The sequence below is a fragment of the Tachyglossus aculeatus genome, chromosome X1 (genome assembly GCF_015852505.1).
Source record: "Tachyglossus aculeatus isolate mTacAcu1 chromosome X1, mTacAcu1.pri, whole genome shotgun sequence".
Taxonomy (NCBI): Eukaryota; Metazoa; Chordata; class Mammalia; order Monotremata; family Tachyglossidae; genus Tachyglossus; species Tachyglossus aculeatus.
In genome coordinates, this window is record NC_052101.1 from 53,643,636 (window position 1) to 53,670,967 (window position 27,332).

Consider the following 27,332-nt stretch of genomic DNA (forward strand, 5'->3'; position numbering starts at 1 on the left):
TAAATACTCAATAAGTACTATTGATAAATATGAAGGCAAAGTGGAAGCAGCATCTAAAAGTGAGATGTTGAAGATGGCATTCAGGGAAGGGTTCATTCATTCAATCGTATTTATTAAGCGCTTACTGTGTGCAGAGCACTGTACTAAGCTCTTGGGAAAGTACAATACCACAATTAACAGTGGCAATCCCTGCCCAAAATGAGCTCACAGTATAGGGGGGTGGGGGAAGCGGGGGGAGGGGGGACAGACATCAATACAAATAAAGTTACGGAAATATACATAAGTGCTGTGGGGCTGGAGGAGGGGAGGAAGAGCAAAGGGAGCAAGTCAGAGTGATGCAGAAGGGAGTGGGAGATGAGGAAAAGTGGGGCTTAGTCTGGGAAGGCCTCTTGGAGGAGATGTGCCTTCAATAAGGCTTTGAAGGAGGGGAGAGTAATTGTCTGGCGGATTTGAGGAGGGAGGGCTTTCCAGGCCAGAGGCAAGATGTGGGCCAGGGGTCGGTAGAAAGATAAGTGAGATTGAGGCGCAGTGAGGAGGTTAGCGCCAGAGAAGCGAAGTATATGGGCTGCGTGGTAGAAGGAGAGAAGCGAGGTGAGGTAGGAGGGGGCAAGGTGATGGAATGCTTTAAAGCCAATGGTGAGGAGTTTTTGTTTGATGAGGGGAGTGAAATGTCCTGAGGGTTGAGGGAAGAAGCAAGTGTTTTTGAGAGGAGATAGAAGATGGAGTCTATGGCATATTGGGAGAGATTAAATTTTAAAAGCAGGCAGGAGACCTCCTGTTGGGAGAAAGCTGGGAAGAATGTGAGTGGGAAAGTTGGGGCAGGAGAGTGTTAAGGAAGCAAAGATTGCCCTTGGGAAAGTTTATGTCTCTTGGTCTCTTCCTTGCCAAAAAGGTAGTTAGTACAGCCAGGACTTAGAGAAGGAGGAAGGTAGGACTATCTCTCTCAGCACTGAGAGAGATAGAAATAATCAAATCGGACAGTTTCTGTCCCATTTGAGGATCACAGACTAAGAGATGGGGAGAGAAGAAATGCCTTCACCCCAATGTACAGATGAAGACAGTCAGGCTCAAAGAGATTGTGACTTGCAGCAGGTCAGTGAAGCAGGTCCTGAAGCAGGTCACTGGCAGGTCTGGTGTGAGAACCCCAGTCTCCTGTGTCCCAGTTCCAAACTCCTTCCACTTGGCGTCTCTACCTCCGCAGCTGAGTTCTAATAATAATAATAATTATGGTATTTGTGGTTAATGATTATGGTATTTGGCACTTACTATGTGCCAAGCCCTGTTCTAAGCGCTGAGGTAGATACAAGGTAATCAGGTTGTCTCACGTGGGGCTCACAATCCTAATCCCCATTTTAACAGATGAGGTAACTGAAGCACAGAGAAGTTAAGTAGTTTGCCTCTTTTCTGGTTCCTGATTTCCCAACCACTCTTTTCTGATATTTATTATGCTTTTTCCTCTGGATTTAATAATAATAATAATAATGATAATGGCATTTATTAAGCACTTACTATGTGCAGAGCACTGTTCTAAGCGCTGGGGTTTGGTAAATGTCCTTTAATGTTCAGCAAATCCCAAACAAAACAGGTTCTTGAGTCTTTCCAACTCACCAACTTGAGGTAACTACTGCCTTCTAGAAGACAAATTGCAAGGTAGTAATGAGGGTATTCAGTGACAGCATTCTATACCACTGCTGGTCAGGGCCTACAAATAATGAATGAGTATGAATTTCCAACATGAAAAGAACCAGCTACTTTGGTCATGCACCAGGTGCAGGAACAATGAGTTGAAATGGCCCGCCGCTTCCAAGGTGCTCCATTTGCGGAGCTGATATGGCTCAACTCCAGAAGGGCCATGGGTTTTCCCTTAAACAGGAGGTCCTGGACCTTGGAGGACTTTTGTATTCTCTTGCTCCTATTCCAGCTCTCTTTGCTCCAGTTTCACAGCTCTAACCCACTGGAACTGTGATAGAAGCAGTGTCAACTCCATCTCCTTGCCCCTCACAGGCAGCTGAACAGCCCAGTGTAGCAGGGGGAGGGGGAAGGGTGGCAGAGGGCAAAGAAAATCTTCACAAGAGGGAAAGGCTGACAGGAGGACTGAAGAAGGGTTCACAATGCTTTTAGCTGGATACCTTCACCAGCTCGGGTGAGAGAGCCTTGGCTAAGGGACTCTAAAACCTAGCAGATTCCCAGTAACAGAGCCCAGGGCATCCCATACCTAGATATGCTCTCCAGGAAGAATAAAGATCAAGCCCTTCTCTTATCTCTCCATGTCAGGGCCACCCAACCTCTTGGGAAAGGCAACCAGTAGTCATGGAAACATCAGATGGCAACAACCTTGGATCACTCAAGCCAGTAGTCACGTGGGCTCGACCACAATGACATCAAGAAACCCATCAGGGCTGCCCGAGGGGTTATGGAGGCTGTGACTGTGTCAGCTCAGCTGTCACTGGCTGCTAGTTTGGCCCCCTCACGGGGCAGCAACACTGTCAGCCTGGGGGCCAGGGAGCATGGTCCCAACTTAGAAACCCCCATACTGCTTGGCCACCAGCTGTTTCTCAAAGTCACACTTACGTTTGGAGGAACAGCCCTGAGGCAGTCTGGAGAACAGATTCCATGCATCTCCTCGCCTGGTAGCTTGGATGTGAGAGAATTCTGTTTGAAGGTAGAGATACCCCCTGCCCCAAGGGGAAGCAAGCCTTCATCAGATGTGCCTGCCTCTTCCCTGCTGGCCCTCTCTCCATTTACTAGACCCCAGCTGAGGCACACAAAGCAAAACCTTTCAGGCCACCATTTGGCTTTCTCTTTTCATTTTCACAATCACACACCCTAAGGATGCTGGTTCAGGAGACTCAAGCACAGACGCAGGTATTGGAAATTCAATAGAAGAAAATGAGCTATAGGTTTTCCACCCTTTAGGATGGGACCAGTTGATACCAGTGGTGGTGATTGGATCAGTCTCCTTGACAATCTAACTAAGGCAGGTCTGAGAACTGGGACTCATTGTCATGACTGACTCCATTTCACCAGGATTAGGCCAGGTTGGACTGATGGACACCAGGCAGCAAATCTATGAAGCCTGCTTGAGGTACCTATTTCTGGAGTAGCCAGGGAAGCCACAAGATGGACAATCCACACCTGGTGGTGTTCCAGTCCTGTACTCCCTAACTCTGTTGAGGCTCTTTAACTATTGGATTAGAGATGTGGAGGATGGTGGATGTCTTTGGCAGGATTGGGGAGGTAGGGAGGAGGAGAGGGGAGATGTGTAGGTTGAGTTCAGACATGTCCTGGAATCAGGAGGAATTTGCTACTGGGTCACTGATGGTAGAATCAGGGATGGATGGGGGTGGTGTGGGTGGGAGTCTAGGAAGGTAATCAGCATTCAGCTCCTCCACATGCCCTGGTGCCAGTGTTAGAGATCTAGTTCTGAGAGTGGCATAGCCCATGGTCTGTGGTTCTTGTGATTTCAGTGAGGCCTGGTCCCTGTTCTCAGTGGCTGTGCTCTGGCTGAGGTTTAACTTGCTGAGGGACTTGGTCCAGGATTAGTGCTGAACAGCAATGTTATTACCCTGCAAATGTAGGTAAAGTCTTGTAAAACCTGCTTCCCCTCTGGCCAACAATCAATCAATCAAATTTATTGAGCACTTACTATGTGCAGAGCACTGTACTAAGTGCTTGGGAGAGTACACTATAACACAGTCAGTAGACACATTCCCTTCCCAAAGAAGCTTACAGTCTAGAGGGGGAGACAGACATAAATGTAAATAAATTATGAATATGTACATAGTGCTTTGGGACTGGGGGTATGGGGATAAAGACAGCAAATCCAAATGCAAGGGTGACGCAGGAGAGAGTGGTAAAAGAGGAAATAAGGGCTTAGTTAGGAAAGGCCTCTTGGTTGAGATATGCCTTCAAAAGGCTTTGAATGTGCGGAGAATAACTTTTAGGTATGAAGAGGGAGGGCATTCCAGGTCAGAGGCAGGGCTTGGGTGAGAGGTTGGTGGCAAGATAGATGAAATCGAGGTACAGTGAGAAGGTTGGCATTAGAGGAGCAAAGTGTGTGGCCTAGGTTATAGTAGGAAAGCAGTGAGATAACGTAGGAGGGGCCAAGATGATTGAGTGTTTTAAATCTGATGGTAAAGAGTTTCTGTTAGATGTGGAGATGACTCTTCAATCACTGCAGGGTCTTTAGGAGTGGGGAAATATGGCCTGAACGTTTTTGTAGAAAAGTGATCTGGGAAGCAGAGTGAAGTATGGACTGGAGTGAGAAGAGGCAGGAGGCAGGGAAGTCAGCAAGGAGGCTAATACAGTAATCAAGGTAGGATAGGATAAGTGCTTGGGTTAACGTGGTAGCAGTTTGAATGGATAGGAAAGAGTGGATTTTAGTGATGTCGTGAAGGCTGAACCAACAGGATTTAGTGAAAGAGACTAAGAATGAAGAGCCAAAGAAGTAGGAGGAGAACCAGAAGAGGACAGTGTCAGAGAAGCCAAGGTTGGATAATATTTCCAGGAGAAGGGGGTGATTGACAGTGCCGAAGGTAGCTGAGAATTCATGGAGGATTAGGATGGAGTAGAGGCCATTGGATTTAGCAAAGAAGGAGAACATTGGTAGTCTTTTGAGAATGCAGTTTCTGTGGAGTGAATTGGGAGGAAGCCAGATTGGAGGTGGACAAGGAGAGAATTAGAGGAGAGGAACTAGAGATAGTGGATGTAGACAACTGACCCAAGGAATTTGGAGAGGAATGGTAGAAGGGAGATGGGGCGATAAGTGGAGGAGCTATGGGATCAAAAGATTTTTTTGTTTTTAGAATAGGGGAGACTCAAGCACATTTCAAAGCAGTGGGGAAAAGGCCATTGGAGAGTGAACAATTGAAGATGACAGTCAGGGAGGGAAGAAGGCAGAGGGCAAGTGCTTTAATGAGGTGTGAAGAGATAGGGTTGGAGGCATAGGTGGAGAGGGTGGATTTTGAGAGAAGGCAGGAGATCTCTTGAGATACTGCTGGGAAGAATGGGAGAGTCGAAGAAGGGGCAGGAGGAGAGCGGGACTGGAGAGGAGCAGGGGAGATTTTAGGGACATCTTGTTTGATGGTTTCAATTTTCTCAATAAAGTAAGTGGCCAGGTCATTAGGGGCAAGAGATGGGGGAGGCGAGAGGAAAGGGGGTTTGAGGACGGAGTTAAACATCTTTGAACAATTGGTGAGGGCATTGGGCATGAATGTCAATAAGAATGGAGAAATAATTTTGCCGGGCAGAGGAGAGGGCAGAGTTAAAGCATGCAAGGATGAATTGAGGTGGATGAGATCAGTCTGGTATCTAGATTTCCACCAGCAGTGCTCTGCAGCTCATGCACAGATATGAAGGAAGCAGACTTTGGAGGTGATCCAGAGCTGTGGGTTATTGGTATGAGATTGATGAAAGGATAGGGAAGCAAGTGAGTTGAGTTCAGAAGAGAGGGTGGTGTTGAGGGAATCAATTTTGTCATTAAGGGAAGGTAGTTTGGGTATGGAGACTAAATGGGGCATGATGTCCAGAAGATTGGATGGAGTCAAAAGATTGGAAGTCTCTGTGGAGGAACAAAACAGATTTGCGGGAAGGAGGTGTGTGGGAGAAAAGGCAGGTGAAAAGGTTGTGGACAGATAGAGGGATTTCAGAGCTGGTGATGGTAAAGACTGTACAGTGACTACAGTGACTGAAATTTATTTATTTGTATTGGTCTGTTTTATTGATGTTTGTCTCTCCCCCTCTAGACTTTAAACTCATTGTGGGCAGGGAAAATGTGTCTGTTTATTGTTGGCTTGTACTCTCCCAAGTGCTTAGTACAATGCTTTGCATACAGTAAGTGCTCAATAAATACTATTGAATGAATGAATGACTAGAGATGATGAGATCAATTGTGTGTCCAGGTTGGTGAGTAGGTGAGCTGGGGTGGATAAGGAGGTCAGGGGAGTTGAGGAATGATAGAAAGCGGGCAGCGGAAAAGTTGTCAGGAACATCTATATGGATAATGAAGTCCCCAAGGATCATTGTAGGGCTGGAGAAAGAGAGAAGGAATGTGAAAAAGGGATCAAAATGGTTTAAAAAGTTGGAAGTGGGGACTGGTAGTAGGGGGGTTGGGGGGCGGTAGATGAACATAATGAGAATCTGGAGTGGGTGGTAGAGGAGGATGATATGGGCTTCGAAGTAAGGGAAAGACAGGGATGGGGGAGGTGGAATGGTGTGAAAGTGGCATTGGGGAGCAAGAAGGATCCCAACTCCTCCCCCTTTCCCAGTGAGTCTCGGGGAGTGGGTGAAGATGAAGTCCCCTCCAGAGAAAGCAGCAGGGGAGAACTTGTCATCTGGGGAGAGCCAGGTTTCAGTGATGGCAAGGAGGAGCAGTGACTGGGTCAGGAACAGGTCAAGGATGAATGATAGCTTTTCTATGATGGAACGGGGGTTCCACAGACTGCACTTGACTGAGGCTGTGGCTAGGGGTCCAAGGGGAGGGGACCACATGAGAGGTGTGGAGATGTTGGATGGGAGTGAGCTGATGGGAGCCAGCAAGTGGAGAAGGGAATGAGGGGTGGCACTGAGGCAAGATAACAGGGATGGGGTGAGGGGTGGGGAGGGGTTGGAAGGAGGTGGATGGGGGCTGCTGGGAAGGGAGGACAGGGATGGGCTGATTGGAGGGAGGGGATTGAGGGGCACAGTGAGGTCAGAGAAGTTTAAAGGTTGTAGGTGTGGTTAGCCACAGCAATAACTGCTTAATCAGGTGGTTTCCTGAGTAAATTATTGAATTATATGCCGACCCTGGCATCCTTGAAAGTGAAGAGGTGAATGGTCCACTTCCCTTTCAGCTGCACAGGGCTTTCTCTAGAGAGAAAGCACAGCTGATTCAGAAAACTGACTGACAGGGTCTTAGGAAAAATAATTGTGCTAAACACTATGTGCTAAACACTCTACTAAGTGCTGGGAAAGTACAACATAAGCAGATCTTGAGCCACATGGGGCTCGAGACTAAGGGGAGGGTGAACACCTTCCTTATCTCCTTTTTTGCAGGTGAGTAAACTGAGGCAAAGAGCAGTTAAGTGACTTGCCCAAAGTCACACAGCAGGCAAGTGACAGAGCTGGGATTAGAAACCAGGTCTTCTGACTCTCGGGCCTGTGCTCTGTCAACTAAGCCATGACCATTTGTCTTTGCTATTTGGCCATCGATTGAGCTGGCTCTCCAGCTGCTATGGCAGGAACCTCAACATCTTTTTCTATTCTAGTAAAAAAAGATTCCATTGAACCTTGCATAACCTTCAGAATCAGATCTTTTCCTCAAGTCAGGGACACATGGCTTTTTGTAGCTTTTTAGCCCCCAAAACTTCAATGCTCTTGTGGGAGTTCCTGTTTTTGTGAGTTATGTGTTTGGGGCCTAGTGATAAGATGATACTACCTTACTGGCAGAAAGTGAAAAAGATTTGAAGAGCTTATTATTCAAAGTCAAAGAGCAGAGCAAAACATTGGACCTGCATTTGAATGTCAAGAAAACGAAGATCATGATAAAAGTTTTAACACATAGTGGATTGAGAGAGGATTGAAATAGTTGACAATTTTCCTCCTGGGATTGATAAGCAATAACAAAGGACCTAGTAGTCAAGAAATATGCCAAAGATTAATGTTAGGAAGATTTTTTATGAAAAGCCTGGAAAAAATCATGAAATATGCTGATGTAACAATTGCCACAAAAACACAAATTGTCAATTCTGTGGTGTTCCCAGTGACACTATATGGATTTGAAAGCTGGACAATAAAAAAACAGGCTAGAAAGAGCATCAGTTCTTTTGAAATGTGGTGTTGGAGAAGGTTTTTATGAATACCATGGACTGCCCCAAAAACAAACAAATGGGTTCTGGAGAAAATTAAACCAATGTGGTCTTTAGAAAGCCGAATGACTCAACTTAGATTAACATATTTTGGACACATCATCAGGAGGACCAATTCTCTGGAGATGATACTAATGCTAGGAAAAGTCCAAGGAAAACGGGGAAGAGGCAGACCAGCAGCTAGATGGATAGAAACTACAACAACGATAATGGAAGAGCCTTTAGCATGGTTATGGATTATGGCAGAAGATAGGGCATTCTGGAGAAAATATGTCCCTGAAGTTGCTATGAATTGGAAATGACTCGACGGCATTTGATATATAAATCAAATAGGAAGTGACCATCAGGCTGACTGACTTAGGGAAGGGGATAATGAAGAGTGATCCAGAAGAGAAGGGGCAGAGTTACTGTGTTTCTTTGCCTCCTCCTGACAGTCTCAGCACACCCCACCAAGTGTTGGGGAGCTTCCTGGGCACTTCTGAATGGATATTAGGCCTCCCTTTGAGCCCTGGTGCCTTCTGCAGTCTCCCCTCCCACACCCACAGAGGGCAGAGTCATTTGGCCTGACTCAATCCATCCCCCAACTTTCCAAAAAGTTTCCCACTGGCATCTGCTAGTGACTGTGAGTCTTCTGTGGGACAGGGACTGTATCTAACCTTATTATCTTTATGTGCCCCAGCACTTAGTACAGTGCTTGCCAACACACTTCACAAATACCATCATTATTAGAAGACATTCATGTGAAATTTGTACAGTTCTCTTCAGAACATATCCTTGCTGCAGACTGGTGAAGCGAAGCAGGGCTCAGCTCCCATTGTGGGCTCAGAGGGAGGTGAGATCAGAAGAATCCCTCCCTGTCCAAAAGGGATATCACCTGAATATCACACTGGCTTTCAGAGGGAAAAGCTAAGGAAAGGTTTCTTTTCCATCCCAGAGACACCCCTCCAGACAGCCCTGCTGATGACTTTTTCCTCCCTTGTTCTAGGGATATGAAGCCAGACAACATTTTGCTGGATGAGCATGGTGAGTGACAGCTGGCTTTAAAATCCTTGCCCAGTTTGAAGTGCAAGGAACACTGGGCCTACCCTCCCCAGTCAGAACTGTGGCCTGGGACATCCCAGTGGCCAACCAATACCCATCCCTGGGGGTTTAAGATGGAGGCACATTAGCACTTGGGTATTCACACCCCCTCCTGATCCCCCACCCCGTGGCTTTACATATGCTTGCCAAAAATCTAACTCCAAGTCATGCAGGCTAGGCAGGTGGTTGTTGGCTGGAGGTCCAGTGATAATGGCACAGTCTGGCCACAGATACTAATGTGGAACCTTTCTGTCTGTCTCCAGGGCATGTGCACATCACGGACTTCAACATCGCCACCACAATGAGCAAGGAGATGCAGCTCACATCCATCGCGGGCACGAAACCATACATGGGTATTGATTTGGTGGGCACAGAGCCTCCGCTGAACTGGGTGATTCTCTTAGCCCACTCCATACCATAGTCTGTGCTGATTACAGACCCTCATTTTGTTCAGAGGTTGAGTTCTGAGGAGAATCAGTGAAACATGGATCTCAGGTCCTGATCAGGTCTCAGAATGGTCCTGGCCCTAGAGGCCCAGGAGGAAGAGAATTGGGTTCCCTAAAGGTTAAATCAACCCTGCCCTTTTCTGCATAGATGCAAGGCCCTGTTAGTATTGAAGAGGGCACTGCAGATTTCCTTCCACCAGGGCAAAAACTCAGAGGCTCGCAGTTTCAGTACAGAGGTGGGGACAAGGGGCATGGCCCCACTGGGCAAGGGGAGAGGGAAATGGATGGTCTCTGAGACCAAGTGAAGTCTAGGTGGTTCCTTCCAGGATGAGTGTGTGCGTGTCGGGGCGGGGGTGGGGGGTGGGCAGGGATCCTTAGAGAACAGTGTACCCCAGGCAGGGTGGGCATATGTACCCCAGGGCCAAGCCAAGGCATCCAGTGGACTCCAGGGAAGCCCTGAGAGCCTCATTTGGTCAGCCATTCCTCTTTGTCCTTGTTTTTCCCTCCTTTGTAAACAACTGTGTGCTTCTCCCTGGGCTGTTAGCTATTGGGCCAGTTGGGAGTGTGGGGATTGATAGTGCCTGGAATTTATAATGTACAGCTTAAGAGAGTGCTTAGTACAGGGCTGTGCGCACAGTAAATACTTAATAAGTACTATTTCTACTCCAGCTGAAGTCAGGGTGGCAGCCTGAGATTCAGACTGCAGGCTGACATTTCAGCATTTGGAAGCCCGTCTGCATGCAGCTGGGAGCTCCAAAGCTCAGAGGCATTATTTGCCCTGGAAAAACAGGAGGGTCTTGGTGGATCCTGGACCGCTGACTCACTGAAACTTGGGCATCTAGCCCCGGGCCCTGTGGGCCCCAGCATTAGGGGAATGAGCTAGGGGAGCATTCCTAACCTAACCCATCTCTTCCTGCTGGTGCTCAGTGCCATTCTCCTCTTATGGAAGGGACAGCAGGCTGCCCTGAGTTTGTGCATGTCTGTGAACTTTTGTGGCGAAGTCCATAGACTCCAAAGTCTCCTCCCCTACCCATTGGGGATGGGGACTGTGTCTGATTTGATTAACTTGTATCTACCCCAGCACTTAGAACAGTGCTTGACACATAATAGCACTTAAAAATATAATGATAATAATATTATTCTATATTATGTATCATTATAATTATATCATATATAATAATAAAATTATTATTATATTATTATAATTTCCTCAACCTTCACTTTGCAAAGAGCAGTAGTAATGGTATTTACTGAGGACCTATGGAATGCAGTGCCCTCAAGTTCTAAGTACTTGAGAAAGTATACATTCCCTGCCCAAAGTTTGAGTTCTGAGGAAATCAATGAAGTGATCCTTGGTCCCAGAGTTATCGCTCTGCACACAGAACCTCCAGCTCCTTTTCTCTGTGTTTTCCAGCCCCCGAGATGTTTATCTCAAGGAGTCAAATGGGCTACTCCTTTGCAGTCGACTGGTGGTCACTGGGCGTCACTGCTTATGAGCTACTGCGAGGCCGGGTATGGTAAGATGGCTCTTCTGGGGTTTGATTTATTGGGAGTTAGACAAGGGAAAGGTCTGGATCACCACGTCAGCAAAACCCAATTCTGTCCTCTATGTTTGAATTTACAAGTGAGAGCTACATCAGGCCCAAAGATGTGATTGACCAGCAGGATACCATGTGACACCAGCCCAGCTGAGCACCCAGGCCCTCAGCCCTGGGGTATTCTTTGTCCCCAGATCAAGCAGAAACAATGGAGAAATGAGATTTCCCAGAGTTTCCAGCTAGGGAATGGAAAACCAACGTTTGTTCAAAGAAAGAAATTTTCCCATTCCAATCTTATACTCCGTCTGAGCACCCTCTGCAGTCATTGGGTTGTCAATCAAATTCAATCCTTGTCCTGCATGGATGGTTTGACCTGTTATATCTCCTGTTCTGGGTTTGGGATTATACTGAAATCAATCAATAAATCAATGGTATTTATTGAGTGCTTATTATGTACAGAGCACTTTACTCAGCACTTGGGAGAGTACAATACAACAGAAACTTGGAAAGTTCCTAGCCTGGGGGGCAGAGGGGCATTTTAAGATCAGTCTTAGGCACTCATACACAGGGTAAAAGTGAGGCAGTTGCCAGGCCCTTTTGCTCCTTGGCATGATGCACTGGGGGAGGGGTCAAGCGGATGAGGTCCAGCCTGCCAAAGGAAGCAATATCCAGAGGGAGAGAGGGTCAGGCAGTTGGGCAGAAAAAGTGCACCAAAGGAGAACAATGAGATCACTAAATGAATCTTTTCTACAACCTGGACTTGTGGGGTCAGGAAACAGTTAGCATGCCTTTTTTTGTGATTTTCATGGCCAAAAGGAGGCAGTCTGCAGATTTTCTGGCATTGGGGAAACTGCCCAGGCCTTCCAAGTGTGGGGCCCACACCCTTGGGCAGTTTGGGGACCTCAGAATCAGCTGGGAAGGGGGTTGTCCTATGCAGAAAAATCTTGAAGGCTGGAGTGGGGCTGGGTTCCCCTTAAGTCCCCCTTGGGATAGCTCCTTTAATTTCATAGGCCCCCATCATAGATCTAGTCTAGATCCACTGCAAAATTGCAAAATTTATTTTAATGTCTGTCTCCTCCACTAGACTTTAAGGTCTTTAAAGGCAGGGATTGTATCTACCAACTCTATTATACTCTCCCAAGCACTGAGTATAGTGCTCTGCACAATGTAAGTGCTCAAGTCTTCTAGACTATAAGCTTGTTGTGGGCAGGGATTTGCATATCCACTGCAAATCCCCTGAAGGATGACCCACAGTGGACCAGAAGGCAGTTTCTGGTTCAGTCTGGTTCCTTGGTTCCCTGAAACATCTGTCTAATTCCTGCTCTTAATGCTCCCCCAGTTCTTTTTCTTCTGGGGCTCTGGCAATAGTACCACAACAGTGCACCCTTCTCTTCCTCCTCCTCCTCTTCTTCTTCCTCCTCCTCCTCTTCCTACTTTCTTCTCTATCCTACCTGAGTCTCACCTGTTCTCCAGGTTAGCCCCTTCTAACTGTGCCTCAGACCCTCTCTCCTCTTTAAAATATCTTCTTCCAGTCTTCTCCCCTCCTAAGGCTGCCCAAAGACTAATACTCCCCTCCTAAGACTGTCCTAAGACTGTCTTCCATCTCCCATTCTTCACGTTCAAGTCTCCCTTATATTTAGCTCATGTGTTCATGTGGCTTTAGCCTCCTCATCAATGCAGATTACTCTCAAATCTACCTATTCATCCCCCGCTTATCTGTCATTCACTAAATAGTATTTATCAAGGGCTCATTCTGTTCAAAGCACTGTCCTAAGTTTTTGGGAGAGTACAATATCAATCAGTAGTATTTATTGAGTCAGTCAATTGTATTAATTAAGGACTTACTGTTTGCAGAGCACTGTACTAAGTGCTTGGGAGAGTACGATATAACAATATACCAGACACATTCCCTGCCCACAATGAGCTTACAGTCTAGAGGACTTGAGCACTTACTTTGTGCAGAGTACTGTACTCAGTGCTTGGGAGAGTACAATAAAGCTGGTAGACACAATCCCTGCCTTCAAGGACCTAAGCATTCTCCTAAGCATTTAGTACAGTGCTCCATGCTCAGCTGTGTAATAAATGCCATTGTTTGGTTCCTTGCTAATGGCCCTTGAGACAGTTTTAGAGTGTTAGAGCAAGGGAGAGATTGACTACTGCATCAGTCCTTGGGACAGGAAAATTTAGTAGCTGAGGGAAAGGCAGGGGATTTGTGGCAGTGAATTAGCCTCCAAGGGATTAGGGCTCATACTAGCTCCTTGTGGGCAGGGAATGTGTCTACCAACTCTGTGGTATTGTACTCAATACATACCATTGCTTGAATGGGGGAGTAAGAAAGGGAAAGGGCACATTTATGCAATAAAGTTCAGAGGATCAGCAGTACTTGGGAACTGGCAGGCTAAAGGTTTAGAAAAATGGTGTTTACTTTTGCCTCCTCTCACACTGTGTCTCAAAAAAATATTTCCTAGGACCATTGTGAATTGAAGAGGTGATGGGAGCCATAAGTTCCCTCTCTCAGGGCCAGGTAACTATCAGAGTTGGAACGTTTTCACTGGTTAGTCCATCCAGCCAGTGTGCTGAGGGTAGCCTGCCCTCAGATCTAAGATGTTTTATGTCTTATAAGATACCCCATTATACCCCTCTCTATCCAGATACGAGGACCAGAGTGTGGTTTGGAGAGGAATTCTCCCAGAATCCACTGTGGTACCCTAACCATTTAACTGCAACCTGCAGACCAGGTCAAAGTACTGTTTCTGCTTGGTGGTGAAGGCTCAGTCCACCATTCAATATATGGATAATTCCATCAATCAATGAAATTTATTTATCACCTGATGAGTGCTAAGGACTGCCTAAATACTACAGCAGCAAGACCCTGTCCCTGTCCTGAAGGAGTGCAATCAATTAATAGTATTTATTGATCACTTACCCTTGTGGAGAGCATAATAATGATAATAATAATAATAATAATAATGGCATTTATTAAGCACTTACTATGTGCAAAGCACTGTTCTAAGTTCTGGGGAGGTTGCAAAGAGATCAGGTTGTCCCACAGTGGGCTCACAGTCTTAATCCCCATTTTACAGCATCTTATTAAACACTTATGAAATACTTATTAAATCCTCTGTACCAGCGCCAACCCTCAACTCCTCCCTCCCAGCCCTCTGCCTCCCCTCCCAGCCCCCTCCCTCCCCTCCTCCCCGCCCTCACCGCATCCCAGTTCTCCTTTCTCAACGCCACCCCTCTTCCCCTTCTCCTCGCCCAGGGTCCCGCCAACTCATCCCAATCCAAACCGTCCCCACTCCTCGCATCCTTCCCTCTCCCGCCCCTCCTTCTACAGCTGCTGCCAGCCGTGGCCTTCGGAACCTCCGCTCCATTATAGGTAAGCTCCCTTTCATCTGGACCTATTCCTTTCCAGCTCTCGACTCCCCCGCGCCCTAACCGAAATATGGCCCTCTCCAGATGACAAGGTGTCTTCTGCTGCTCACTCCAGTGGAGGCCTCTTCTTCTCACACTCCTCCAGACTCACAGGAAAAGGAGGAGGCGTTGGTTTCCTTCTTGCTCCCCAATGTCGCTTTCGCACTATCCTTCCTCCCCTTTCCCTTTCCTTCCCCTCCTTTGAAGCCCACATTATTTGCCGCTACCAGCCCCTCAAGATTCTTGTAGCCATCATCTACCGTCCCTCCGGCCTCACCTCCAACTTCTTTAAAGATTTTGACCCCTTTATCACCTTCCCTCTCTCCTTTTCCATGCCCACTCTGATCCTCGGAGATTTCAACATCCACATGGATGTACCTGGTGACTCCTCTGCCACCAGCCTTCTATCTCTCCTTGACGCTGCCAAACTCCTACTCCACTCCACCTCCCCCACTCACCAACTTGGTTACAACCTCGACCTCATCACCTCCTACCACTGCACTATCTCCACCTTCACCAACTCTGAAATCCCTCTCTCTGATCTTAACCTTCTCACCTGCCTCCTCATTCACACTCCTCTCCCCTGTAAATCTATATTACTACCTCCCAGAGACCTCTGCTCTCTCGACCCTATCCTTCTTTCTCAGCGCATGGCACCCCACCTCGCCTTCCTTTCCTCTCTACCCAATCTTGGTAACCAGATTACTGCTCTCAACTTTACCCTCTCTACTCAGCTCAACTCGCTCGCTCCCCTTTCCCTTTGCCGCTCTCGTACCACTAACCCACAGCCCTGGATCACTGTTACTGTCCGCCTCCTTCGCTCTTATGCTCGAGCTGCTGAAGGCTACTGGCGAAAGTCTAAGCACCAAGCCAATCTTGTTCACTTCAGGTTTATCCTTTCCTACCTTAACTTTGCTCTCTCCTCTGCCAGGCAAAACTATTTCTCCTCCTTTATTGACACCTGTGCCCATCATCCCCATCAGCTCTTCTGTACATTTAACTCCCTTCTCAGGCCCTCTGTTCCTCCCCCTCCTCCATCCCTCACCCCCAACAATCTGGCCTCTTACTTCATTAGTAAAATTAACTCCATCACGTCTGAGCTCCCCAAAGTCACTCCTCCCCCTTCTCCAACTCCCGTGCTCTCAACCCTCTCCGCTACTCTCCCATCCTTCCCAGCAGTATCTTCAGATGAGATCTCCTCCCTCCTCTCAAGTGCTACTCCAGCCACCTGTGCTTCTGACCCCATTCCCTCTCATCTTATGAAATCTCTCGCCCCTTCCCTCCTCCCCTCCTTAACTTCCATCTTCAACCACTCACTCTCCACTGGTTCCTTTCCCTCTGCCTTCAAACATGCCCACGTCTCCCCCATCCTAAAAAAACCCTCTCTTGACCCCACCTCCCCTTCTAGTTATCGCCCTATCTCCCTCCTACCATTCCTTTCCAAACTCCTTGAACGAGTCATCTACACCCGCTGCCTTGATTTCATCAATGCTAACTCTGTCCTCGACCCCCTCCAATCTGGCTTCCATCCCCTACACTCCACTGAAACTGCCCTCTCAAAGGTCACCAATGACCTCCTTCTTGCTAAATCCAACGGCTCCTACTCTATCCTAATCCTCCTCGACCTCTCAGCTGCCTTCGACACTGTGGACCACCCCCTTCTCCTCAACACGCTATCCAACCTTGGCTTCACAGACTCCGTCCCCTCCTCTTATCTCTCTGGCCATTCATTTTCAGTCTCCTTTGGGGGCTCCTCCTCCCCTTCCCATCCCCTTACTTATAGGGGTTCCTCAAGGGTCAGTTCTTGGTCCCCTTCTGTTCTCCATCTACACTCACTCCCTTGGTCAACTAATTCACTCCCACGGCTTCAACTATCATCTCTACGCTGATGATACCCAAATCTACATCTCTGCCCCTGCTTTCTCTCCCTCATTTCAGGCTCGGGTCTCCTCCTGCCTTCAGGACATCTCCATCTGGATGTCTGCCCACCATCTAAAACTCAGTATGTCCAAGAGTGAACTCCTTATCTTCCCTCCCAAACCCGGCCCTGTCCCTGACTTTCCCATCACTGTAGACGGACTACCATCCTTCCCATCTCGCAAGCCCACAATCTTGGTGTCATCCTCGACTCCGCTCTCTCGTTCACCTTACATATCCAGTCCATCATCAAAACCTGCCGGTCTCACCTCCATAACATTGCCAAGATCCGCCGTTTCCTCTCCATCCAAATCACTACCTTGCCGGTTCAATCTCTCATCCTATCCTGACTGTATTACTGCATCAGCCTCCTCTCTGATCTCCCATCCTCCTGTCTCTCCCCGCTTCAGTCTATACTTCACGCTGCTGCCCGGATCATCTTTATGCAGAAACGCTCTGGGCATGTTACTCCCCTCCTCAAAAATCTCCAGTGGCTACCAGTCAACCTACGCATCAAGCAAAAACTCCTCACTTTCGGCTTCAAGGCTGTCCATCACCTCGCCCCCTCCTACCTCACCTCCCTTCTATCCTTCTACAGCCCAGCCCACACCCTCCACTCCTCTGCCGCTAACCTCCTCACTGTGCCTCGTTCTCGCCTGTCCCACCGTCGACGTCAGGCCCACTTCCTCCCCCTGGCCTAGAATGCCCTCCCTCCGCACATCTGCCAAGCTAGCTCTCTTCCTCCCTTCAAAGCCCTACTGAGAGCTCACCTCCTCCAGGAGACCTTCCCAGACTGAGAGCCCCCTCCTTCCTCTCCCCCACCCCATCCCCCCACCTACCTCCTTCCCCTCCCCACAACACCTGTATATATGTTTGTACAGATTTATTACTCTATTTATTTTACTTGTACATATTTACTAGTCTATTTTGTTAATGATGTGCATCTAGCTTTACTTCTATTTATTCTGATGACTTGACACCTGTCCACATGTTTTGTTCTGTTGTCTGTCTCCCCCTTCTAGACTGTGAGCCCATTGTTGGGTAAGGACCGTCTCTATATGTTGCCAACTTGTACTTCCCAAATGCTTAGTACAGTGCTCTGCACACAGTAAGCGCTCAATAAATACGATTGAATGAATGAACTTGAGAGAGTACAATAGATTTAATTGACATGATCCCTGCCTTCAAGGGGATTACAATCTGGCAAGGGAGACAGTCACTAAAATTGATTACAAATAGAAAAATGGAAGAGGGAATATTAACATGTTATTGTGTAACTAATGGGGTAGGTAAAATATGTTAATACGTGCTCCTGGAGATTGCAAATATTAGTCGGTCAGTCTGCCAGTCATATTTATTGAGTGCTTACTGGGTGCAGAGCACTGTACTAAGCGCTTGGTGTACAATAAATAGATTCAGAAGGAGTTGGAGAAGGGGAAGTGGAAATAGCAGGAACATCTCCTGTCCCTGGAAGTTCTGGTTGGGTTGGGGAAGGAATGCCCAGGAAGTGACTCATCCACCTTCTTTTTCTACCTGTACCTGCTTCAAGTAGATAACACCTCTTCTGCTGCCCCATGACCTACCCTGTTGAATGTTGATTTCTGAAAGAATGTTGTTAGGATTCCCCTCAAAATTGTTTCCGTTTTGTTTTCCCAGAGGCCGTATCATATCCGCTCCAGCACATCACCAAGTGAAATTGTGCACATGTTCCAGACGGCCATAGTGACCTATCCAGCTTCTTGGTCGGGGGACATGGTATCACTGCTGCGAAAGGTAGAGAGGGAGGGCCGAGGGAGCAGAGACCTCTAGCCAGGCGTTCTAGTCCTTCCTGTGTGGTGGGTAAATGAATCCTCTGTCCATCACCTGATTGTTCAGTCTACTGGTATCCCTCATTAGACTTGATTTCATCATTGGCTTCTTGGGTGAGATCCCAAACACCCACTCCAGCACTCTGCACCCCATCAGTTCAGTTGTTCCTGGCTTGATGGTGATGTCAGTGATGATCATGCCTCCCCTCAGGTTTGGGGGAAGTCCATTTTCTGCCTCTGGAGAGTTCTTTGTGGGTAGAAGCAGCGTGGTTCAGTGGAAAGAGCACAGGCTTTGGAGTCAGTGGTCATGGGTTCAAATCCTGGCTCCGCCAATTGTCAGCTGTGTGACTTTGGGCAAATCATTTAACTTCTCTGTGCCTCAGTTACCTCATCTGTATAATGGGGATTGACTGTGAGCCCCCTGTGGGGCAACCTGATCACCTTGTAACCTCCCCAGCACTTAGAACAGTGCTATGCACATAGTAAGTGCTTAATAAATGCCATCATTGTTATTATTATTACTAGTTAATTATACCTAATAATATAATTGTGGCATTTGTTAAGTGCTTGTGCTGTGGTGGATACAAGATAATCAGGTCAGAGACAGTCCTTGTCCTGCATGGGGCTTGCATCTGGAACCCCATTCTTCTGAGGGGCAGTCAAGCAGACATCCACTCCCTCTTTCAAGTTGGTCCCTTCCAGCAGGATTGAGACCTTTTACAAAAAATCATCAGGAGCCCAGGAACTGCTGCTGTCCAACAAAGAAGGCTTGATTCCTAGCACTTTCCTTCCACGACAGGCCTGTGCAATAGATCAATCTGTGGTATTTATTGAGTGCTTGTCATGTGCAGAATGCTGTACTGAGCACTTGGGAGAGTTCAAGAGAGTTAGAAGACATGATCCTGATTCAAGGAGTTTACACTGTACTGGGAGAGTGATCCCTCTTTCCAAACTCTGCACGAGATTTGAAAATCCATCATCCAATTTTTGCTCACAACTGAATCTTACCAGTAGAAAACAAAAGAAGGTATAGCCCTGAAAAACATTACTATGAAGTCATGCATTTTATCCCTGAAGCCAGAGTCCCCTGGGCAGCAGTGAGTCCCAAAGTTACCTCTAGGAGAAATTAGTTAAAAATGGGGTTAACTGAGGGCTAATGGTGGTCTCAGTGGAACCTTTGGAAGTTGAGGTCCCACTCACCTCAGTCTTTTGAGCGCAACTAGACTGCAAGGGGCAGGGATGGACTCCTTACCCAAAAGATGTCTCCCAACTGGGGCCTCCTGCAGAGTGAGTTCTTCTGGAAGGGGTTACCTGCTTCAGCAACAAGGGGAGACCACTTCTTGGTTAATGTGCCAGGAAACTGATCATCTGCCCATAGCAATTGACTTCAACTCCTCTGCTGTAATTACTCAGGTGAATAGTTCAACTCCTGGCCTCAACTCAAAGTCTTCTTCCCCATAATGTGGCACAGCTCTGTCAGGTGCTGAACGTGTTCTCACTGCTCCTCATCCAGAGATGCGTGCAGCAAAGCTGACTTCGCGGCCTGGCCTAATAGAAGCTTTTTCTAGAGGGTGTGCAGACACGTTCTCTCTCTCTCTCTCTCTCTCTCTCTCTCTCTCTCTCTCTCTCTCTCTCTCTCTCTCTCTCTCTCTCTCTCTCTCTCTCTCTCTCTCTCTCTCTCTCTCTCTCTCTCTCTCTCTCTCTCTCTCTCTCTCTCTCTCTCTCTCTCTCTCTCTCTCTCTCTCCCCCCCCCTCCCTCTCCCTCTCCCTCTCCCTCTCCCTCTCCCTCCCTCTCTCTCTCTCTCTCCCTCTCTCTCCCCCCCCCTCCCCCCCCTCCCCCTCTCTCTCTCTCCCCCTCCCCCCGCCCCGTCTCCCTCCCCCAATGCTTGGGGCTCCAGAAGAGCTGGAGAAACAGCTAGTAAACTTCGGAAATCAAAGTCTGATCCTCCAGAGACTGGCAAGCCCATCAATAGTCTAGTCCCCCAACGACTCCCCAGGGTGAGCTAGCTATGCCTTCACTGAATGCTCAGAGCTGGCCAAATCTGCAAGAGCCAGGGCCTGGTAGTTAACCAGCAAGCTAACCCTAAGGGGGTCTGCTCATGCCTCAGGTCCATAAATGTCATTTTCCATTGCCAGCTGCTGGAGCAAAATCCCGAAAACCGATTTTCTCAGCTGACGGATATCCAGGAATTTACCTACCTGGCTAACATGAACTGGGATGCTGTGTTTCAGAAGAGGTTGATTCCAGGCTTCATTCCCAATGTAAGGCGATCAAACCACTACTTTGGGGGTGATTTCACTCTGGGGTCAGCCCAAGGCCTGGTTCCATACAATGAACTCCAGTCATGGGGCTGGGGTGAGGGGAAATTCTCTCTGCCGGGAGGGAGCCACACTCCCATTAATCTCACTGACACCAGGGTAATGGCTTCTACAAGGCCCTAACTGGGTTGGACACATGCCCAGTGGGCCCTGACTCCTGCCCTATCCCCTGCACTGGGAAACATGTATTCCCAGAGATAGAGACCAAGGGGTAACACAACTTAGTTTCTCCCCACTGTCCAGTCTGATGTCTGGAAGACTGGGGATAGAGGCTGACCACCTTGGAGATAGCAGTGGGCAGAGAGGGCTCATAGGCACCTGTAGGTCCAGCTCCAGGTGGCCAGATGGCATCCCTGAAATCTGGGTACATGTACAACTCTGCAAGGAATATATAAAGGAATCTCCCAGGACAAAGAAGGAAAATACAATTTGGGAAAGGGTGAGTTTGCACTTACAACCTCTGAGAGCTTATCTAAAATGAGAAAACCCAAAATAAGTGTGAAGAATTAGGAAAGTTTGCCGCAGGGAGAGCAGAGGGATAACAGGGAAGGAGAGGTGGCAGAGAGGCAGCATGTCACTTTAAGCCTCCAGGAGCAGCTGGTTCATGGGCCAACTTGGGGAAGAGGACTGTGGCTTGGGGGGTGGAGTTTTCATTGGAGCCTGGGAAAGCATGTTGACTTTGAGATATGGAGGATAAAACACCTGCCGTTCCATTCTCTGTAGAAAGGCCAACTAAACTGTGACCCCACATTTGAACTGGAAGAAATGATCCTGGAGTCCAAGCCACTTCATAAGAAAAAGAAGCGTCTGGCCAAGAAAGAGAAGAACATCAGGAAGGATGATTCATCCCAGGTGAGTGAAAGCCTCTCTTCCTACTCTCCACATCCACCTCTACCCAGAAGTTCCCTGGGAATAGAAAGAGAAAAATGACTGATCATTACCATCACCATTATCATTGCTGTTGCTATTCTTTTCCAGTAGTAGTAGTAGATGTATTTATTGAGCACCCACTTGGTGCTGTGCACTGTACTAGGCACCTGTGAAGGACAGAGTAAAGAAAGGTCTCATTCCCTGCCCCAATCACTCCCCTCCCAACTCCAAGGAAGTGAGCAGCTTGTGGGATGTGAATCTCTCCATGCCACCAAAGCCCACAGCAATATGCTGCTCCGTGCCAGAACAGAGAAGCAGCCTCTTCTACTTTCAGAATGTTGAGAGGAGAACAGCAGCAGCTGTACCCCACAAGACTCTGCCATCTTCAGTCTCTCACTCTCCAGTGGCTCCTTCCCTGCTGCCTTCAAGCACTCACAAGTCTTCCCCCATTTTTTTAAAAAAAGCCCTCTCTTGACCGCAAGGTCACTTACAGCTCACACCCCATCTTCTTCCTCCCATTCTCTTCCAAACTCGTAGTATGGATCACATACACCCACTGCCTTAATTTCCTCTCCACCAACTCTTTTCTTGACCCTCTACAGTCTGGCCTTCAACCCATTAATTCCACTGAGATTCTTCTCTCCAAGGTCACCAGTGGCCTCCTTAAAGCTAAGTCCAAGGCCTATAGTCCATCCTGACCTTCCTCGATCTCTTTTCTGCTTTAGACACTGTGGGCCAATCTCTCCACGAAGCACTATCAGGGCTCAGTTTTGCTAACACAGTGCTATTCTTCTTTTCCTATCTCTCGGACTGCTCCTTCTCAGTTCCATTTGCTTGGCTTCTCCTCTGTCTCTCATGCTGTTACCATGGGTGACACTGAGGTGCTGTCCTAGGTCCTCTCCTCTTCTTGCTTTCCATCTACTCTATTAGGGAGCTCATCAGCTCACATGCTTCTGCTATACCACCTCTGTGCCAATGACTCCCAAATCTGCCTCTGTAGCCTTGACTCTCCTGAAGGGTTTTGAGGAGAGGAGAGTTGTGGGCAGAGTGACACTTCAGGAATATGATCCCTGCAAGAGTGAGTAGTAGAGGTTGGATGGGTGACAGACTGGAGGCTGAGAAACCCACAAGTACTAAGTAAGCCACCAATGACCTCCTTCTATCTGAATCCAGTGGCTCCTATTCTAACCTAATCCTCTTCGACATCTCAGCTGCCTTTGACACTATGAATCATCCCCTTCTCCTCATCACATTATCCAACCTTGACTTCATGGACTCTGTTCTCTCCTGGTTCTCCTCTTATCTCCTGGCCATACATTCTCAGTCTCCTTTGCGTACTCCTCATCCCCCTCCCATCCCCGTACTGTATGGGTTCCTCAAGGGTCAGTTTTTGGTCCCCTTCTGTTCTCCATCTACAATCACTCCCTTGGAGAACTCATTTGCTCCCACGGCTTCAACTATCATCTCTACGCAGATGACACCCAAATCTACATCTCCTCTCCTGTTCTCTCTCCCTCCCTCCAGGCTCATATCTCCTCCTGCCTTCAGGACATCTCCACCTGGATGTCCTCCCACCTCCTAAAACTCAACATGTCCAAGACTGAGCTCCTTATCTTCCCTCCCAAACCCTGTCCTCTCCATGACTTTCCCGTCACTGTGGACGGCACTACCATCCTTCCCATCTCACAAGCCCGCAACCTTGCTGTCATCCTTGACTCGGCTTTCTTATTCACCCAACACATCCAATCTGTCACCAAAACCTGCCGTTCTCACCTTCACAACATCGCCAAGATCCGCCCTTTCCTCTCCATCCAAACTGCCACCTTGTTGGTTCAATCTCTCATCCTATCCCAACTGGAATACTGAATCAGCCTCCTTTCTGATCTCCCATCCTCCTGTCTCACCCCTCTTCAGTCTATACTTACTCTGCTGCCCGGATTATCTTTCTATAGAAACACTCTGGTCATGTCACTCCCCTCCTCAAAAATCTACAGTGGTTGCCTATCAACCTTTGCATGAAGCAAAAACGCCTCACTATTGGCTTCAAAGCTCTCCATCACCTTGCTTCCTCCTTCCTCACCTCCCTTCTCTCCTTCTACAGCCCAGCCCACACACTCCGCTCCTCTGCCGCTAACCTCCTCACTGTGCCTCGTTCTCACCTGTCCTGCCATCGACCCCTTGCCCATGCCTACCCCTGGCCTGGAATGCCATCGCTCCACACGTCCACCACCAAACTAGCTCTCTTCCTCCCTTCAAAGCCCTACTGAGAGCTCACCTCCTCCAGGAGGCCTTCCCAGACTGTCCCCCACTTTTCCTCTGCTCCTCCTCCCCTCCCCACCGCTCCCACTCCCTCCCTCTGCCCTTCCCCCTTCCCCCTCTCACAGCACTTGTGTAATTTGTACATATTTATTACTCCATTTATTTTATTAATGATGTTTCTATATCTATAATTCTATTTATCTATTTTGATGGTATTGACACCTGTCTACTTGTTTTGTTTTGTTGTCTGTCTCCCCCTTCTAGACTGTGAGCCCTTTATTGGGTAGGGACTGTTGCTATCTGTTGCCAAATTGTACTTTCCAAGCGCTTAGTACAGTGCTCTGCACACAGTCCACAGCTCAATAAATACAATTGATTGAATGAATGAAGCAGCAGGATCTGTATGACAACAAATTCCACTGATCCCCACACATAGGAGGGGGAGGAAGAACCCAGGAGTGCTCCTCCCTGAAGTGTAAGCTGAACCAATCAGAGTGAAAGACTGTAGAGAAAGTAGAAGGGCCAGGTTAGGGAAGAAGGAGACCCTCAGCTACCTTGAGGCAAGGGGAAAGTGAGCAGGAATCAGGGAGGGCTCATGCTATGGACCCTGGACAAATACGGGGCACAGGGAGGGATCCAAGAGAATCCCTGGAGGTTTGAAGTCCTGCAGCTAGGACTCTGAAGGAATGAGGCTCCTTCTCCTGAAGAGAAGAACATGAGCCCTAGAATACCTTCAGGGAAGTACAGAGGGCCCTGGAGAGGGAAGTAATAGACCCAGGGAAACAGTAATGGATTTGTTTTGGTTGTTACCTTGTTAAGAAGCAGGTAGTCTAGTGGGTAAAGCACAGGCTGGGAGTCAGAAGGACCTGGGTTCTAATCCTGGCTCTGCCACTTGTCTGCTGTGTGACCTTGGGCAAGTCACTTCTCTGCGTCTCAGTTACCTGCTCTGTAAAATGGGGATTAAGACTTTGAGCCCCATATGGGACAAGGATTGTGTCCAACCCGATTTGCTTGTATCCACCCCAGGGTTTAGTACAGTGCCTGACACATAGTAAGTGCTTAACAATTACCATAATTTTGGGTGAAGCAGCATGGCCTAGTGGATAGATCATGGCCCTGGTAGTCAGAAGGTCATGGGTTCTAATTCCAGCTCCCACTTGTCAGCTTTGTGACCTTGAGGAAGTCAGTTAACTTCTCTGTGCCTCATTTCCCTCATCTGCAAAATGGAGATTAAGACTGTGATCCCCGTGTGGGACAGGGACTGTATTCAACCCAATTATTATCTTGTATAATAATAATAATAATCGTATTTGTTAAGTGCTTACTATGTGCCAAGCACTGTTCTGAGCACTGGGGTAGATACAAGGTAATCAGGTTGTCCCACATGGGGCTCACAGTCTAATCCCCATTTTGCAGATGAGGGAAATGAGGCACAGAGAAGATAAGTGACTGAGGAACAGAGAAGTTAAGTGACTTGCCCAAAGTCATACAGCTGAAAGTGGCGGAGCTGGGATTAGAACCCACGACCTCTGACTCCTAAACCCATGCTCTTTCCACTAAGCTACGCTGCTTCTCTATCTACCTTTATCTGTCTATTTCTGTATCTACCATTAGAACAGAGCCTGGCATATAATAAGCGCTTAACAAATACCATAATTATTATTAATTATTATTATATTAGATGTTATAGAGATCTCAAAACTTGATGTTCTGCCTATGGTATGGGGGAGTAGCTCCAAGTGCTAGGGAGACAGGTGACCTGATAAGCCGGGGGCAGGAGTGCTTTGCCCATGAGCTTCCTGCAGCCAGCTCCAGGAGGTGGATGGTAGATTTGTCCCTACACCTTTGGGAAGATCCCAGGCTTCAGCCATAGTAACAGCAAGAGGGGTGCAAGGACCTGCAGGGCAGTGAGTAGGATACCTCAAAACCTGTGGTAGAAAAGCAAGAAATATGGAGGACCTTAGGACCTAGCAGAGACTGACTAGGGTCCGGACTTCCATAAAGTGACTCTGGGGGGCTCTTTCAGCTGGGATTTAGGGCTGAAGACTCCCAGTAACATCACAATGTGGCAGTTGACTAAATGTGAAAGTTGAAAACTAGTGGTGTGTCAAGGATGACACTGAGGCTGTTGGTTTCTGGGATAGGGAGGGTGAGGCAGTGTCTACTGGGATTGGAAAGTCATTAGGAGAACTGGGTTTCAGGGGAAAGGTGAGGTTCCATTTTAGACATGTTGAATTTTAGGTGACAGTGGGAGATCCAAGTGGAGATGTTCCGGGGTGAATTTTGAGATGCAGAAATGTGGGTCAGTTGAGGGGCCAGGGCTAGAAAGATAGATTTAGGAGTCATCCACTTAGGAGTTGTAACGGAACATGTCAGTGGATGAGGCCCCTCAGAAAGGTCTTTGAAGATTCCAGCGAAACCATAATTTGTCAAAAATATTATAGACATCCATCTTGGAAGTGTAAAAATCTCCAGGTTAGGGAACATGTATCCAATCTCACTGCTCTCTAAATTGAGGCCAGTAAGAGTCAATCCAATCCCCTTAGATCTTTAACTAGTGTATGTGGAACCACCCCAGTTTTTGAGATAACTTATTTTACTCATAATAATAATAATAATAATAATAATAATGACATTTATTCAGCGCTTACTATGTGCAAACACTGTTCTAAGCGCTGGGGAGGTTAGAGGGTGATCAGGTCCCACGGGGGGCTCACAGTCTCATTTTACAGATGAGGTAACTGAGGCACAGAGAAGTTAAGTGACTTGCCCAAAGTCACACAGCTGACAGTTGGCGGAGCTGGGATTTGAACCCATGACCTCTGACTCCAAAGCCCATGCTCTTTCTACTGAGCCACGCTGTTTCTCTGACTGGAAAGAGTGCAGCTCTGGGAATTGGGAGATCAGGATTTTATTCCTGGTCGTGCAAGCAGGTGAATGCCATCAGTGGTGAAAGTTTTTGACAGAAGAACCACCCAGGGTGTTCCATGAGTTGGACAGAGTCAGCAGAAGTCCTGTGAAATAGTTAGCCAGTGTGGGCAGTGAAGATCACAGAGGCTTCCAAAGTAACTATCTGCTGGGCCGAGGCACTGAAGCATAATGCCTGCACTATGCTGCAGTCACTTCAGCAGCCAGTGGGTCTTATAGGCAAGGAACCTGTGCATTCATTTCAGAATGTGCTGCATTCCTGCCCATCTCCTTGCTTGTTGTACTCTGTGCCCCAGGGGGACACAGTAGGCTGGAAGGAGAGACTGTGAATGGCTCTGCACAAGCCACTAGCACTGGGATCAATTCTTCCACACAAGTTCTTGATTCAGAAGCCTCAAAACTAAGTCTGATCCGTTGCTCTTCGAGGGAGACTTTGTCATCACCATCACTATTGTAATTGCAGAGACAAATTTTCCCAATCAATCAATTAATAATAATGATGGTATTTGTTAAGTGCTTACTTTGTGCCAGGCACCGTATTAAGTGCTGGAATCAATCAGTGGTAATATTTGAGCACTTATTGTGTGCAGAGCACTGTACCAAGTGCCTGGTAGAATACAATAAAGTTCGTAAACACGATCCTCCCCACAAGAGACTTACAGCCTAAAGGGGGAGACAGACATTGAAATGAATTATGGATATGTACATAAGTGCTGTGGGGCTGGTGTGGGGTGAATATCAAGTGCTTGAAAGGGTACACATACAAGTGTGTAGGTGATGCAGAAAGGAAAGGGAGTAGAGGAAATGGCTTAGGGAAGACCTCTTGGAGGAGATGTGATTTTAATAAGGCTTTGAAGGTGGGGAGAGTTGTGTATGGAATATTTGAAGGGGAAAGGAGTTCCAGGCCAG

The 27,332-nt window shown here is 47.7% G+C and overlaps 1 protein-coding gene across 5 annotated transcripts in view; it reads left to right on the top strand.

Annotated features, from left to right (window-relative positions):
• The window catches only part of STK32A (serine/threonine kinase 32A), a 74,434-nt gene that overhangs the window by 39,888 nt on the left and 7,214 nt on the right, over nt 1-27,332 (top strand). For all 5 annotated transcript variants that reach the window (XM_038772903.1, XM_038772907.1, XM_038772904.1 and 2 more), the window contains 6 exons: nt 8,830-8,867; nt 9,188-9,277; nt 10,785-10,882; nt 17,896-18,012; nt 20,184-20,309; nt 21,090-21,218. In XM_038772903.1, the coding sequence (XP_038628831.1) occupies nt 8,830-8,867; nt 9,188-9,277; nt 10,785-10,882; nt 17,896-18,012; nt 20,184-20,309; nt 21,090-21,218 (598 nt within the window). The remainder of the gene's footprint in view (nt 1-8,829; nt 8,868-9,187; nt 9,278-10,784; nt 10,883-17,895; nt 18,013-20,183; nt 20,310-21,089; nt 21,219-27,332) is intronic.